This window comes from Bactrocera neohumeralis, chromosome 6 (genome assembly GCF_024586455.1).
Source record: "Bactrocera neohumeralis isolate Rockhampton chromosome 6, APGP_CSIRO_Bneo_wtdbg2-racon-allhic-juicebox.fasta_v2, whole genome shotgun sequence".
Classification (NCBI taxonomy): domain Eukaryota; kingdom Metazoa; phylum Arthropoda; class Insecta; order Diptera; family Tephritidae; genus Bactrocera; species Bactrocera neohumeralis.
Genome location: NC_065923.1, coordinates 49,761,582 through 49,777,922, shown reverse-complemented (window position 1 = coordinate 49,777,922; position 16,341 = coordinate 49,761,582). Strand labels below are relative to the sequence as shown.

General features: G+C 34.3%; 3 protein-coding genes across 13 annotated transcripts in view; 2 read left to right on the top strand and 1 right to left on the bottom strand.

Moving 5' to 3' along the window:
* Nucleotides 1–2,132: 2,132 nt before the first annotated feature.
* On the top strand, nucleotides 2,133–4,678 carry LOC126762512 (putative protein tag-52). Of its 2 annotated transcripts, none has more exons than XM_050479304.1 (5): nucleotides 2,133–2,300; nucleotides 2,357–2,893; nucleotides 3,066–3,558; nucleotides 3,614–3,665; nucleotides 4,294–4,678. In XM_050479304.1, exons 1-5 carry the CDS (start codon nucleotides 2,159–2,161, stop codon nucleotides 4,672–4,674), a joined length of 1,605 nt encoding a protein of 534 aa, XP_050335261.1. In that variant the 5' UTR covers nucleotides 2,133–2,158; the 3' UTR covers nucleotides 4,675–4,678. The 2 variants fall into 2 exon arrangements, with proteins under 2 accessions (XP_050335261.1, XP_050335263.1); XM_050479306.1 differs by lacking the exon at nucleotides 2,133–2,300 and having other exon boundaries at nucleotides 2,499–2,590; nucleotides 2,707–2,893.
* A 917-nt stretch (nucleotides 4,679–5,595) lies between these two features.
* The window catches only part of LOC126761005 (uncharacterized protein F13E9.13, mitochondrial), a 15,337-nt gene continuing 4,591 nt past the window's right edge, over nucleotides 5,596–16,341 (bottom strand). For 2 of the 6 annotated variants that reach the window (XM_050476863.1, XM_050476865.1), the window contains exons 2-5: nucleotides 7,801–7,878; nucleotides 6,517–6,599; nucleotides 6,028–6,454; nucleotides 5,596–5,971 (exon numbers count right to left, since the gene is read on the bottom strand). In XM_050476863.1, the coding sequence (XP_050332820.1) occupies nucleotides 5,736–5,971; nucleotides 6,028–6,454; nucleotides 6,517–6,599; nucleotides 7,801–7,876 (822 nt within the window). In that variant the 5' untranslated portion in view covers nucleotides 7,877–7,878 and the 3' untranslated portion in view covers nucleotides 5,596–5,735. Of the gene's footprint in view, nucleotides 5,972–6,027; nucleotides 6,455–6,516; nucleotides 6,600–7,327; nucleotides 7,690–7,800; nucleotides 7,879–7,938; nucleotides 8,194–8,254; nucleotides 8,470–12,023; nucleotides 12,140–12,196; nucleotides 12,217–16,341 lie in introns of those variants that run through there. The other 4 variants (XM_050476862.1, XM_050476864.1, XM_050476866.1 and 1 more) reach the window with 4 other exon arrangements.
* Nucleotides 14,020–16,341, top strand: part of LOC126761004 (structure-specific endonuclease subunit SLX4) — a 16,268-nt gene continuing 13,946 nt past the window's right edge. For 3 of the 5 annotated variants that reach the window (XM_050476860.1, XM_050476856.1, XM_050476861.1), the window contains exon 1: nucleotides 14,020–14,194. In XM_050476860.1, coding sequence (XP_050332817.1) covers nucleotides 14,106–14,194 — 89 coding nt within the window. In that variant the 5' untranslated portion in view covers nucleotides 14,020–14,105. Of the gene's footprint in view, nucleotides 14,195–14,300; nucleotides 14,930–16,341 lie in introns of all 5 variants that reach the window. The other 2 variants (XM_050476858.1, XM_050476859.1) reach the window with 2 other exon arrangements.

The following is a 16,341-nucleotide window of genomic DNA, read 5'->3' as shown; positions in this document are numbered from 1 at the left end:
TGAACTAAAAAAAGGTTATAATTTTTGTATAAATTTCAAAATAACATAAAAAACTTAACGATATCGTTGAACAACCAACTGTAGTTTGGGTACAATGGTAAAATTAACGGAATAAAATGTAAAAGAAAGGTTAAATTATTGTCAAATACTTTATTCAAGCTTTGAACAATCCGAAAACGTTATTCACACACCAAAAAAGTCTTCTCTTAAAGTGGCCATACACGACACACATATGTATGCGTTCGATCGGTATGTGTTCTATAGCGATTTACTCGTGTATGGGCTTGTGCACATATCAATCCATGTTCGCGAAAATGTTTGATTTTTTACGATCGGTGTGCACACATGTATGTCATGTAAGGCGCTGTGTGCACACAAAATCTCATTTTTCTCGTGTCCCCGAATGGGAAAGACCGCGGACGAACAATTTTCCCATGCACCAAGCCAGCGTAGCCCCTGTCTTTTAAATCGCTGAACTATGTGGGCAACGCGCAAAGGACCATAAATCTTTCGCAGAACTTTTCTTTCGAAAACTCGCAACGTCGACTCACCAGTCGTTGTCATCGTCCAAGCCTCTGCACCGTATAGCAGGACGGGGATAATGAGTGACTTATAGAGTTTGGTTTTTGTTCGTCGAGAGAGGACTTTACTTTTCAATTGCCTACTCAGTCCAAAGTAGCACCTGTTGGCAAGAATAATCCTGCGTTGAATTTCCAAGCTGTCATTGTTGGTGGTATTTACACTGGTTCCAAAATAGATGAAATTATCTACGACTTCAAAGTTATTATATTTCGTCTTGCCCTCGTTCACTACCAGATCCATTTGCTTTGCTTCCTTGTCCAGTTTGGAGAAAGCAGAACTAACGGTGCGGGTGTTGAGGCCGGTGATATCAATATCATCGGCTTACGCCAGCAGCTGTACACTCTTATAAAAGATTAAGTTCGGCGGTTCGAATAATTTTCTCCAGCAGCACCTACTCACTTTAGCTCGCCTTCAAACGGATGTTCTTTGGCTACTCAGAGGATACTGGTCAAAGACCGGAAGTCGTGAGCTGCCTGAGCCATATGTAAAAGAGTCGTTTTTGGCCCCTCCCAAGTAAATGGCGATAAGAGAACTGCTTCATCACATTAATTTTAAAATTTGAGAATTTTTAACTTTTCAGAAAGTACTACTGGAATTTAATTGTACTGGAAAATCTTCGTTAAGGAAAATAATACTTGAATAAATATAAATCGGAGTTTTTCAATACTATGGGGGGATTCTCTTGCTCTTGCAAGATTGCAGATTGCAATAATCCTATGCCGAAATATACAAGGGCACGAGAGCACCCATTGCAAAATCTAATGATATATGAACGGCTGCTTCAGTCAATTTATTGTAAATGCCAATTGTGCATGGCTATTGTGAATTGGCGCACCTTCTGCATTTATTCTTAACAAAAAAAAACTGTAACAAATCTCTTTAGTTTAAATATCGGTTTAAAATTTACCTTCCTCAACAATTTAACGTCAAAATATGTATTTAAGTTAAATGAGAGCTAGCACAGGGTTACAAACGAGTCATTGCCCGAAAATAAACGTTCTGGTCTGACATATTTTACAGCCATTGCAAATAATTTTCTGCGTGTGTTTGTTGAAATTCTGCAATTCGTGCACCGTGCAAAGGTTTTGCAAGAGCAAGAGAATCCCCCTTATATATTAAGATATAAGTATGTATGTATATCGAATGCAGATAGCGTAGTAGTAGGCGAGCACGTTGCCTAATATTCCCAATTCATGAATTTGAAATGCAATGATCTCAAAAACTATAACTTTTCTCTTCATAATCTGGAGAACGTCTTCTGTCAACTCATACCTAATTAAAAAGCGTATTCGCGAGATACTTTTTTAAAATTATCTCAAAAGTTATGTTGAAATAAACTTAATGAACAATAACTCATATTGGGAATCTATTCTATATTTAATTCGTTCGATAAGTTTAAGTTAAGTGTGGCTTGAAACATATTCTGTACAAGTTGCGAGTACTTGCCCTATGTTCACAACATAATGTTAAGTCTAACACATTTTGACATGACGTCAAAATCATCGTAAAGGTAAATATCGATTATTTATCTTTTGGCGCTATTGTTAATTTTGTTTTGAATTAACGTTTCTGAAAAATGATATCTGCAGCTGCAAGTAGAAAGAGTCCTTTTGGGAATAAAAATGAGCCTTTCCAAGTGCCGTCAGCCATGCTCAACTTAAATAGAGAACTCCATCAAGTTCTACAAGAGCGTAATCGGATGAAAATTTGTAATACGAGTAAGTTAAGGATTAAGTAACACTCATTATTTTGCTGCAGTATATTAATTTTATAGGATTATATGGCAGTGGATTATCGCAAAAAAATGAGCGGGAAAAAATAAAAACTTTAAGGTTTAAGGCTGTGGATGAAATAATTTCATCTGAAAGAAGTTACCTTCGCCAATTGGAAGTTCTTATGAACTATTTCATTAAACCTATTAAGTTACATACATTCATTGATGATCGTAACCATTCTTTCTTATTTGGACAAATTGAAATGATATATAATTTGAATGGGGAATTACTGCGTGAGTTGGAAGAAAATAAAGATAAAGTTGCAAAAGCCTTTCTTAAGATGGCTCCATTTTTAAAATTGTATTCTGTTTACGCCTTTGATTTCCAAAATGCACTGCTTTTGCTACAGGAAATTTCGAATAAAAATCCGGCTTTTCGCAAATTTGTTGTCCAGACTGAGACACGTCCTGAAGTACAACAAACTTTAAATTCCTTGATGATAATTCCAATACAACGCTTACCTCGATATAAATTACTTTTAGAACAAGTACTTTTGTATACAAGCCCATCTGAGACTGATTTTAAATTGTTAAAAGGTAAGAGTCTTTAAATCTTATATATCGTCAATTTTCAGCAAAGAACTTTAAAAAAGTAAAAAGAAAAAATAGAAAAAAATAATCGCAATATTTTTGAAAACAATTTATCAAAAAATTTATAACGCTTTACGTTAATTCTTGTTTTAAAAACTACTATTTAAATGGTATTTAGATTCTGTAAAGCAAATCACATCAATTGTATCTCATATAAATTCATGTGTGGAGGATCAAGAAGTAACTTTAATGCTTCTTAATTTACAAAACTCGCTTTTGAATCGATCACCTAAAATTGTTAAACCTTCAAGGAAAATTGTTAAAGAAGGACTACTGCATAAAATTTCTCGGACTGGATCTCAGATAAAACGGTATTGTGTTCTAATGTCTGACATATTTTTGTACTGTAAAATATTAAAGGATCGTGAAATAAACACTACGGTAGAAAATGCTTTGGAGTGCTGTTGCATTTTTCCTTTGAAGAAGTGTAAAGTGTATGAACTGTTCTCAGACAGTTTTAAAATTACTTGTCAAGGCGATGCTGTAATATTCAGTTCATCGGATATACAACTTGTACATTCATGGATAAACAGTATTCGGGATACAATAGATGTACATATCCAGTGTAGAAAGACATTGCGAAAGGAATCTAGTAAACGCAAACCTACCAGGTGTATAATTTTTCTATATAAAATTTGGAAAGATTTAACAATTATACCTTTCTAGGAAGAAGAATATTAGACATTTTGAAAACGATTACCCAAGCAGAAAAATATCGGTACGTACGAAATATGATAATTCTTTTAACGAACACAACATTACATATTATTATATTTTTTAAAACTTGAATTTTCAGTAATAGGCAGGGTTGCAAATTATGCCTTACAATTTTTTTATTTTGTAATCTCAAAAACCGGACTTTAAAATAAAATAAAATAAAAAACAATTTAATCTCAAATACAAGATAGAAAAATATTAAACATTTGCTTGATTTAAGAAAATAATATACAAAAATAAATTAAAATATTGGATTAAAAAAAATTATATCTCAAGCATATAATTAAGAACTAAAACTGGAAATTGTAGCGTATGCGCCTTCGTGTTCTCCCATTTTGAACTAGAGCTTGCATGGAACCATCATCTTCAACATTTTAGATCCTTCTTTTACACATACAAAAGATTTATGGTATATTTTATCAATTTCATATTCTAAGAGCATGGAATAATAATTAAATTTTCAATTTTTAACTTTGATTTTTTTGAATTGATAAAATCGCAACCCTTGTCATAGGGTAGAGTAGTTATGATTGTAACACTATATAAAATGTGCACCGCTTCGGCGCGCAATTGTGTTTTAACCATTAGAAGTTTTATTTTTGTATTATTAATTAACTAACACATTTCAGCAACACGTAAAACGCAAAAGTTACCTGGAAATTGACGATAAAGCAATTGGCTGTTTTCCGTTCAAGAAAAATCGCTATCAGTCAAATATAAACTTAGCGGTTTTACCGGTCGAATGCAGCAATAGTGAAAGTGATATTAAACGCAAAGGGAGTTCTGGATTTAATACTACGACACTTTTAGAGAATCAAAATTTGATCACGGTACCTTCACCACAGCAAGAACATGACTATGTTGTGCAACAACCCCTTCATAAACGAGTAAAATTTGATTTCAAAGAAAATAATACATGTTACACAGATGAGAAATTTGTAACTAAAAATTTTGATACAAAAGTGTCTTTGACTGATAAAATATATAAGTTTTTTGCTAATTTATTTTAACATACATATGCGTGTTTTGATTATAGAAAATAAAATTTGAAATATCTAATTATAACTTAGCTTAAAGTGAATCTACATAACTTGCATAAGCGTATTCGAGCCGCTGACAAATGTATAGAATACACATTTGCTTGTACATATGATGAGCTCTATAGCTTAAGCGTGCTTACGCATACAACTGTGAAAAATTCGCACTTGAATTCGAAAATGCATATAAGATGCGCCTCCGCACATGTATACCCGACTTCCCCCGATTCGTTACGAATATTCTAAAGCAAAATATATGCTGTAATCAATCTTAAGAAAATTTAGTAGATTGACTTCAAACGATTTTTTTTACGGGTTGAGTTGATATCGACAATACCGAATTTCATTTGAGTTGAAAACGGTTATAGGTGTCATAATAAATTACACTATTCGGTTTTTTCTGTCATATGTTTACTCGTTTTAAAATGTCATATAGAGCGAAACTGTTTTATTCGCATAGAGGTTGGAATTTTTATACTTTCATGCGCTAGAGAGCGTAAACAAAAGAACCACTTAATGGAACTGTGAGCTATAATGACGCTTTTGTATACGCCTGCGATTGTTATATGGTTTCAGCTTCTCTATATACTATATAATAGCACCAAACAAAATTTTTCAAAATAAAAGAAAGTCCTAAAAAAAATACATCAGGGACCGAGAACACGTTGTCGAATAAGGAAATTTCAAATTTCTAAAGTGCGTATTCGATAGCGGGTACAACGATCCGAAAACAAAAAAAAAATACCTGAATTTCGTTCGTTAACGTGTGCCGCGATTCCGGCCCAGATGTATTTTAATCCGGGAGACTGCTATTCTGTTAAAGAAAGTTACAAATTTTATTTCGTTAAACAAAAATGTAAACACTGAAATATAGAAAATATTGCACATGATAGATAGGATTTTTATATAGATAATTTTTATTTTTATAAAATTTTAACAATAAATTATAAAATTATTCTACAAATACAAAAGATTTGATTGTGCCATGTCAACAACCTCTCACTAAACAGAGGTATTTTAATTCATGGTCTTAATTAATTTCTTAATTTTTCTATTTCCTCCATAAACTTATTAATAGATTTTTCACATAGACTATTCGCCCAGAAGCCATTGAGCTTAAAAGAGGAACCAACAATGACTGCCTGGGCCCTTTCATAATATTGCCTTAAATTTGTATTTGTCACCCCAGAGCCTATTATCAAGGGAGTGCTAATGTTACCCGCTACCTCATCCACATCTTCCATATTAGCCGCACAACCTGTTGATTTGCCTAAAAATAATTAAACAATTTTATATTTATTTACTCATTGCTTAAATAGTATTGACCTGTTATCACTACACCATCCGTTAAAAAAAACTCTGCTGCTTTCGCGGTCTCTAATAATGTGACATCATGTGTAATGGCATGGGAACTGTGTTTCTTTTTTAAATCGGTGAAGATCAGAACATTTTCAGCATCAATATACTTTCTATAGCGCAATATCTCCCCAGCGCAAGCATCTGTATAACCTTCATCTGCCACATGTGCAAATACAAAGCCTTCTGCGCGAATGAATTGTAAATCACATGCTTTTGCGACGGCTAACGCTTGTTTGTTGCCGCAAGCCAGTATTTGAAGTCCACAAGGTAGAGCGGATGGAACTATTTGACGAATTTCGTTTGATATTCTCGATAGACAAGCAACGGTTTCTGGGCCTAAAAGCCGATTTTGTATATAAGGTACATCATGCATATTTTCTATTAAGATGGCATCCTGAGAAATAAAAAAATGGTTGAAAAAATATTGAACGTTGAAAAAATATCAATTATATTCACCACTTTATGTTTGACGTAAATACTTGCTTCCATTTTAGCTTTCTTCACAATTTGGGTCCAATTTCCTTTGTATCCGGGTGTACCTTGATATACATTTACAAAAAAACAAATATTTTAGTTTTGTAACTATTATTGATAAGAAAATAATATATTAGAAAATTATTGGTATATTGATTAAAGGGGTAGGGTTAAATTGTGTAAAAAATATTTATAAAAATAGTTTCTAAAATAAAATAAAATTAGAACCTCTACTGTTCCACAGAATAGAATTTAACTGAGATTTGGACCGTGGTGTAAAGTATATTAGCCTGACTCCCGCCATAAACAAAAAAGTTATTATATTTTAAGCCAACTGATGGTGGTCCGGTAGTATATGACGACAGTATACCCATTCTCATCCATAAATTCATCAATTTTTTTGATATTTTGAAATATGTATTTCATGTTGAAGCAATTTTTAATAAACTAATTTTCAGTAATAAGAATTAACATTTGGAGTAAAACCTTGCACCGATAGTTCGTACTAGGCATCCTAACTCTCAACCAAAAATTATCGAAATTCGAATATAAACTTATTATAATATATGTATATATACATATATTTTTAATAATATAAGTTTTATTGCGTTCATATACTTTGTAGTCAGTGCCAATATCTGACTTTATTCCGGAAATATCGGTCAATCTTTCAGATATATCAATGAAATTCAGAAAGCAATTTTTCTGAGAATAAAGTTGGACTTTTGTAAAAATTGTTCCCCTAGTTCAAATATACAGAACATAAAATTTTTGGAATTTGAGGTTGATTTACTTATATCATTTAATGAAATTCAGAGAGCGACTTTCCGTTAAAAGTTGAAGTTTTCCCCAGATTTCTTAACCTTAAGTTGTTTCTTAACGATTAGTTGAATATGAATGACGTCAGTCTAAACCCAAACCTCTAATATAAAGATATCCGCGCTTCATCCTCATATATTCAATATTTTACTTTTCCTTACTTGTCTTAAATTTTTATTTGCAATCATGCGCCCTATAACCGGCGTACAAATGTATCAGAGTTGTATTAGACGAATTGAAATATTTCTCTTCGGAAAGAAATAATGACGATTTGTTTGTTTTATATGCGAAACGGTACAAAATCGAATGTACATGATTAATGAATGAACAGTTGAATACTACTTATTTTGTGTTATATTACAATTGTTATGTTTTTGTATTCATGTGTTGAGATTTTATTATTGAAATGAAATAATTTTTGCAGCCAATTTTATGTACAAAATTTACCTGGCAAAGCATCAACGTGTACCATCGCAATTATATTGCATTTTTTATTACCAAATACTTTCGTAAAGCGATTCATTGCTGTAAAAAACGAAAAACATTATTATTTCAGAAATTTAAAATACGGTAAATTATTCATACACTTGTGCTCATATAATAAAGGCATTCAGTATTTTTTACATTAAAAAGAACATATATCGCATCAGAAAAAAGTTCCGTTAGCGTAGAGCCGTTGGCGATTTTCAGCGCATTTAAGTATTTTTATTTCGGAGAGTTTTTATCAAAGACGAAAAACTAATGTTTCGAAAAAAAAATTTTGAAAAACGAAAAGCGTTTGCTAAAGACCATCTCTGGAAAGACTCCAAATTCTCTTTTTGCTTGTTTGGAGTGACGAATCTAAAATAAACGTATTTGGCAATGATGGAAAACCATGTTTAAGACGACCCCAAAAACTTACCCCAAGTACACTAAAAAAACTGTGAAATATGGTGGGTCATCGGTGATGGTGTGGCGTTGCTTCACCTCTTCAGGCGTTGTTCCGATTGTTAAAATAGACGGGAAAATGACCGGAGAAATGTACAAAGACACATTGGAGAACAATTTAGACGGTGACTATGTGGACAATTTACCGTTGGCTTGGATTTTTAACACGATAACGACTCCAAGTAGTGCTCATTTGCTTTTTATGGGAAATAATACATACGGAGTGGAACAAAATGTGTAAGTCCCGCCCCAAGCGCTGTACTGAAGTACTACATAATAAAGGATATCCAACTAAATATTAGCTTTTGGTAAGGTATAATTTCAAAAAAAAGCCGTATAATTCGAATAAATAAATTTTTCTTAAGGTGACTTAATTATATGAGCACAAGTGTATGTACATATGTAGATCGATACTTCCAAAAAAATTAAATATATTCGTGAAAATTACTGTAAAAATAAAACGTTGAGGAACAATGAATGCTACTTCAACGTCCTACTATTATTTGTTAAGAATTAGCAAGCTGGAGGGATCACATCTAGTATGTTCCATTTGAAAAAAATTAAAATAGGCTGGCCCATTTAAACTGTAAAAACGAATCGGTAAAAACTTTTCCTATTTTCCATTTTTTTACATTCGTGTGAAGGTTTGTTTCCAATGGCAATTTTACTATGGAAATTGAAGAACGAGTTAGCATGAAATTTTGGAAGTGGAATCACGTCTACGGAATCTTTGAAAAGCATGGAGCATGAAAATGGATTCGTTCCTTTCGGAAGCAGCGAGCGCTGGTGGAAGATCGTCGACTGATTATTCTGTCTTCAATCTCGAGCGGTCATTTGAGGACGATCGAGACAACAATCTTTCTAGAACGGAACTCCCATTTTTGGAGGATGAAGATCCTTCAGGTTTATCTCCAATAAGCGAGGGCGGCATCCGCAAAACGTTTGCTTCGTTTTGAAAGGACGATGCCGATGTTGTTCTTATCCAGAAGCCTCAGGACTAAAAACGAGGAGCCATAAGCTATTGACGCCCAACAATACAAGTAGAATCAGAGCTTGTTTTCTGGCTTCAAACGAACTAAATGTTTTCCTCCTACCGTTAATTTCAGTAACGATGACCTAGTGAGTACTAGGTCCGAGGTCGATACCAGAGAATTCTGGCTTGTATTAGCCAATACGCCAAACGATGGCGAGATGGAGCCACCCCTGATTGGTTTGAACGTGAACTTAAACTATCTGGAAAAGTTCGAACATAAACAAGAGTCACTTTTTGAGTTAATTGTTGGTATTGAAGATCTTTTTATTAGTAACAGGGGAAACACTCCTACTTTTGTAACTGCGGGTAGAAAAGAACGGTATTAGTGTAGCTTGGATGTTATATAAAGCAACACTTTCTATATACAGCTAAGGCTGCATTTAGGAAGACCAAAAGGTCACTTTGAGAGCCTTATGCGAAAGCGTGAAGGGTTGTCATGAACCCTCTAGGTTTAAGCTTATTCTCGTAAATAATCCTATCCCACTGAGTTATCTGAGAGATGGGTTTGGAAACTCAGCTGTAATGATCAGTCGCTACGGTTACTTCTGGATGCTCACTTTCGCTAAACCTTTGTACAAAAGAATGCAAGGCTATGATGTGTTCTCAGATCTTCTAAACAAGCGCCCTCTCATGTTGGCTATGAACTCTTTTGAACCATTTATGTCTCCGGGACCCGACGACATTATACCTGCACAAATTCATCGTGCAACAAAGGTATGCAGTTAGTTGGACTCATCTATGTGGCGGCTTGGATGCAGGTTAGAGTGGCGTTCGTCCCGAGGGCCGGTAAAAGCTCTCAGATTGCTCCTAAAAACTTAAGACCTATCAGTCTCTCCTTGTTTTTATTGAAAACAGGTCGATCAACACTTCATTGTACTCGGTAGTATCCTGGCGGCAGGAGGACCTAATACATACAGATTATGCTGAGCGTACCTTTCTTGATATCCAGGAGGCCTTCAACAATTTAAGGTTGTTACCCAAAAGGTATCTAAATTTGGTTACCAAGAGAGTTAAGAGTAACCTTAAGAGAAAACGGCATGATGACAAAAATAATATGCATGGAAAAAAATTACAAAATATATTTTTATTCATGAGATTCACGGAAGCACGTGACCAATAAAGCAAAGACATTTCATGCATACTAGCAAGCTGCGCGCATATCTCTACGCATGCGTGTATTTTCACAAGGAACCTGAAAAACATAAATTCAAACAATTTCTAGACAAGTCTTAGACATTCACATTGACTTCGGCATCAGCACAAAATGTGATTTCACTTGAAGCGAGGAGAATAGTTTGATTGCATGTTGTTGTTTTTCTCATGATGCTTGGAATTTCTTTCACATTAAAACTGATTCATAAGAAATTTCACTTTAAAAGTTGATGTACGATAATATTTGAACTGATTCCATTTTTAGCACCAGCTTATATATGTAATCAATAAAAAGTTCTTATTATAATATTATACTTATATATTCACTTTAGCACCGAGATTATGGGGGAAAGCTTTATAGGTCTCCATATCTCGCGTCCTACTCCACCGACTTCAACCAAATTATTATGTTACATTATTATGTTACAGGTACACAATTTCCAATTCCATCTGATTCTTTCCCTTTAGAGTATAGAAATCAAACACCAATGAATACCAGGGGATAAGACTTTGTACGAATAGTGCTATTGCAGTGTGGCACCCTATTACCAAAAATTGTCCAAATCGAATCAAAACTATTCAAGCCCCTAGGTACCAAATATGTTTACCAGACTTCCTATTACGAACTTTTTATCGGTCAATCTGTAGGAATCTGTATATTATAGGAATTCAGAGAGAATATTTTCTAATAACACAGTACAACAGCTAATCTGGGGGGGGGGTAAGAAATTCCAAGTCAGGGTGATGGTACTAGGTAAGTATAGTAAAACCCTCAAAGGGTATGGCGTTCGTATGTGTCAGTTTTTTTATGACCTTTTAAATATTTTCCTTATCTTGATGTTTTTTCGCTTAGTTGTAACATTTTGGCAAAAACGTACATAGTTTTTTTTTTTATGTTTACGTTTTTGCCAAAAAATTATTTATTAGAATGCGGACCTTTTGTTGTGTGAAAAAAAATTATTGAATATTGAATTAAAGTTATTTTTGCACTATTTAATATAAAATAAATGTGTAAAACCACATAAGTGTTAGTGGATATAAATATAATTGAAAAATTATTTATAAATCAAAGAAACGCACGCAAAAACCATAAGGTATGTATGCCACATATATTTCTTCTCTGTTTGAAAAATCTTCTCTAGCCGTAAATATTCATTTTAAATCTAAATTACTGTTCTAAAATTTACCCCTCATTGCAAAGTTGAACAATTGCGGATTCAATGAATCCGGAGTGTAAATTTTAAAATAGCATCCCCGGATTTCGGGGTTAAAATGGGTATGTATGGATAGAGGAGGTCCTCCAGATTAAGAAAATATACATATATGGTTGCCGCTGATTTATGGTTTTTGAGGTATTTGCATTTAAAGTTCAAAAATTCAACTATTTAAAATGCGTATTTCTCCCATTTATAATGAATTTTACAGTTATATTTTTAACTTTTATGTACACTAACACTTCACTAATTCGTTTCTAACCATTTATTTTATATCCTCCTCCTCTATCCGTTCATACCCATTTTAAGCCCGAAATCCGGGGATGCTATTCTAAATCGCAGACCTTAATTTTAAAACATCGTACACACACAAGCCAGCAATCGCATTTCTATTATTTCGAACATATTCTAGAATCGAAATCCTTACAGTAGCATAATTTTAAGGTAGCAATTTAATCTCGCATATACAAATATAAGTTATGAACATACTTATGACATATGAAACCCAAAAAATTACCTTATTGAGGATGGGTAAACAACCCGATTATCAATAACATATTCGTTGATTTGTATGGTGACAACTACACGCTCAATAGAGCCTTATCACACACGGCAACTTTTGTTGCGGCAACTCTTAGTTTATAGGCGAGGGGGCGACGAGGAGAGGAGAATCGCGCCGAGTTTCCAGTGTTCAGCAACTCGCTTTGTGTTCTTATTCGTAACAGTTCGCTGCGACGTTTTTCGGCATTCGTGTTCTTTCTTTCGTAGTACATAGTTGCATTTGCGTATATTTTTTTGAAATTAATATTTTGAATATATTTAAAAAATTTAATTTCATCTTTTGGTAAGTAATTTGCAAATATGTATACAAATATACATAATATAATATAAATATTTTAGAAAATGGAGTATGACGAAAAAATCAAATTAATTAAAGATATTGTGAAATGTATGGAGGAAGCCATACAAACTGATTCAGACGATAGTAAAAAGGGTGATATATCTTTGTTTTAATAAATAAAATGTATTTCTTAATTGACAGAGCTGAGTAATATATGTGATAGAGTGGCCCAAATACCTATAAGGAAAAAGAAGAGATAATGGGTTAAAGTAAAGAGTAGACAATGGGTTAAAGTAAAGTGAAAGAGAATGAGAAAAAAACTCGAGCAGAGTTGCGCAACACAAGTTGCTCGTGTGAAGGTAATGGGCGACAGCAAAAGAGAATCGCCCGAGAATTAGCAACTAAAGTTGCCTCATGTAATCGCAAACATATATGCAATGTTTAGTATGCAATATCGATGGATCGTGATCCTTATCACAAAATATTGTGACTAAAGTGCTGAACACATAGAAATGACGTCATGAATCCTTCTACATGAACATTTGTAAGAAGGCAGCGACATAACAATGGTCGGCATGTACACAAGAAAACACAGCTGTCCATTTTGCATATACTCAATTTCGTTGTGGCCATACTAATACCTTGCACTTCAATGAAATTTTTTTATTTTGTTCAAAGTGAAATTTTTTATGCAAAAAATAAGTAAATAGGTCAATTTATTTGCTTTAAATTATCAATTGTTATTACAAATGATATAATAGAGCTATTTTATGCTTTTATTTGTAAAATAACGTCAGGTTTGTGAGAGCTTTGAATAATATTACATTTTACATATTAGTGGCATCACCACTCTACCTCATCTCTCTACTGTCAACTCTACTGTCGTCCTACTGTCGTTGGCAAATATAAAAATATATTGAAGTTAGCGAGAGCGACAACTGGCGGCCTGCTGTCGTGCAGTTTTCAAAATAACTGTGTCCTCAAGAGCGTGTGTATTTTAATATTTGACAGATGTCGTTTGCAGTCTGTCGCGCTCATTGTATTCAGCATAATGAAAAAAGCGACTGCGATGTTAAAAAAATAGTGATAAAATCGCCGGTACTGAAATATCGCTCATCACTAGTATATATTGATAATTAGAAATTTGTTTTGCCGTGATATACTTTAATGTTGTGTAATATATTATTGATATAAAATAATTAACCAGTGAAGGTGTGGTTATGGACAGTTCTGAAAACAATAGTAGAAAGCCTCGACGCACTCGTGGGACACCTGCATATCAGTTCCGAAATAAATTTGCATTTGGTTGGATTGGTTTAGGAGCGGTGTTTTTAGCAGCTTGGGTGTAAGCTTTTATTATCACAATTTATTGTGGCTGTATTTTTTATTTAAACCTCTATATTCCAGGTATACTCCAACATTTAAAAAGATTAATAAAGGCCTTTGCGACTCGTTATTTACCCCAACAGAAGAGGAGATCGATCGTCGTTATTTATTCAGTTTTCCTAAGCCTCTATCCAGCAGAGAAATACAAAAACGTATTGATGAAGGAAAAGAGTTTAATTCTCAAAGATAAAACTTGCTAATGGATCGGGAAACTCGGAAAGCTAATTTAAGGAAACTTCGGTTGTCCGGAATTAAACATCATGAATCAAGTACAAGCGGTAGTTTACGGTAAAACAATATTATAAAATTTGGAATGTAAACATAATAAAAATAAATAAATCTAAAGAATTCGAAAGAATACATATTTATATTTTGGAATTATTTTTGTTTGAAGGAAAACTAAATCAAGCAACGGATTGTTATCAAAGTATTTTGAGGCACCAAAAGTAAATGAAGTTATTCAAGGAAATGAACCAAAATCAAATGAGGTTGTGCATTTGGAAGGTGGATGTTCAATAAGAGGCTTGATTAATACTGGACAAGATCATTTACAAGCAGAAAATCAGCAAAGCGAAACACAGTTGAAAACAAATGGAAGAAAGCGGACCAGTTTACGAAAATTTGTTTTGACGGAGGAAACAAACCCGTATCAATGTTCCAAAGATAATAATGAAGACAACTTTGAGGTTTCTGTAAAGAAAACTAAGATACGAACTAATTTGAAACGTAAAAATAATTCCTCCCGAAACAAAAGAACACTTTCTAGAGGCCAGCAGAATATTAAAACTTTGCTCATGCGAAATGAAGTTATGTTTTCGGAGATTACGTCTCAACAATGCAGACTTGATAATTTCAGTGCTGATGAAATACATCTCGCACTCGCATTGTCTAAATCACAAGTGGAAACCCGTGGTTCGTCTAACTTCGACATTGCAGATCAGCGAGTTGAAAACAACGAAGTAAATTTGGAAAACGTTCAAAATATATTAGGTCAATACGGGTTTCGTCCATGTGGTTTAAAAGGTATGTAGATGCCAATAGTAAATTTTAGATCAGTAATTTTTAAGTCTAATAAGTTTCCAAATTGGAAAGTGATATTTTTTTTAAATTATAAAAATATATTTTGTCACTGTTTTAACACCGATATCTGAAAATAATTGGCTTCAGAATTGAGCTCTTAAATTAGATTCAAAAGTTTATTAGTCCAAATAAACAGAATCGTAAGTTAGTAATTACTCTGAAACCAATAAAATCCAAAGTCTCGCATTATTTAAAATAGTGCAGTGTTCAAATAAAAAAGAGTACTCAATATTATTTCCTCTAGTTTAACAATTAAAAAACCCCACAACAAAACTTTCGCAATTTGCAAAGGCGGGGACATGCTTTCAGGTGTTGCAAAACTTTTTATTAAAAATTGTAGCATTTATTATTTGAAGAAAACGACTGAATTAAACTAAAATTTGGTCACGAGACATTTTCGGCAGTAAGCTATATTTACATCTTGTGGCCACGTAAAGCTTACAACTCAAAATTTTCAAGTGTTCTGCATATTTAACAACTTTTTATAGCAGTACTTTTTGCGGTACATACATTTTTTATATAGAAATAGCACAATAGACCAAAGGTCGCGGTGCATTCCTCATATTCTTTTTCTTCTTAATTGGCGTAGAAACCGCTTAAGCGATTATAGCCGAGTTAACAACAGCGCGCCAGTCGTTTCTTTTTTTCGCTACGTGGCGCCAATTGGATATTCCAAGCGAAGCCAGGTCCTTCTCCACTTGGTCCTTCCAACGGAGTAGAGGCTTCCTCTTCCTCTGCTTCCCCCGGCGGGTACTGCGTCGAATATTTTCAGAGCTGGAGTGTTTTCGTCCATCCGGACAACATGACCTAGCCAGCGTAGCCATTGTCTTTTAATTCGCTGAACTATGTCGATGTCGTTGTTGTTGTTGTTGTTTTAACGGAGATTTAATCCCCGTTGGGATGGTAAATATCATTTGAGTTGTCGTCGAGGTCATCTAACGGTAGGCCCAAGAAACGTGCTGTTTCGACGGGGTCGGACCAAAGGGAGGAGGGTGTTAGATGGGTAGGGTTTGTGGGGCATGCAAAGAGGTGGTCAGTGTCATGCGGAGACTCGTTGCATGCAGGACATACATCGAGTATGTCAGGGTCTATTCTGGATAAGTAGGAGTTTAACCTGCTACAGTATCCAGAACGAAGTTGCGCAAGGGTCACACGCGTTTCTCGCGGCAGCTGGAGCTCTTCGTCTGCGATGGGTGGTGGTTTAACTCCAAGAACGCCATTCACGGGAAGGGAGTCGGTGAAGGTGTTGATGGCTCCACTGTGAATGGCGGTCAGTACCTGTCGAAAGTTGGTTGCGTCCGAAGTCCGGTCGGCGTACTGTACGACGTCGTCGACGTAATCCAGGAATGACCTCT

What these genes read in the sequence shown, in the direction of transcription:
- LOC126762512 (XM_050479304.1), top strand. Translation starts at nt 2,159, where the DNA reads ATGATATCTGCAGCTGCAAGTAGAAAGAGTCCTTTTGGGAATAAAAAT. An exon ending in TGATTTTAAATTGTTAAAAG is followed by an intron (nt 2,894 to 3,065) that starts GTAAGAGTCTTT and finishes AATGGTATTTAG; the next exon opens with ATTCTGTAAAGCAAATCACA. An exon ending in AGTAAACGCAAACCTACCAG is followed by an intron (nt 3,559 to 3,613) that starts GTGTATAATTTT and finishes ATACCTTTCTAG; the next exon opens with GAAGAAGAATATTAGACATT.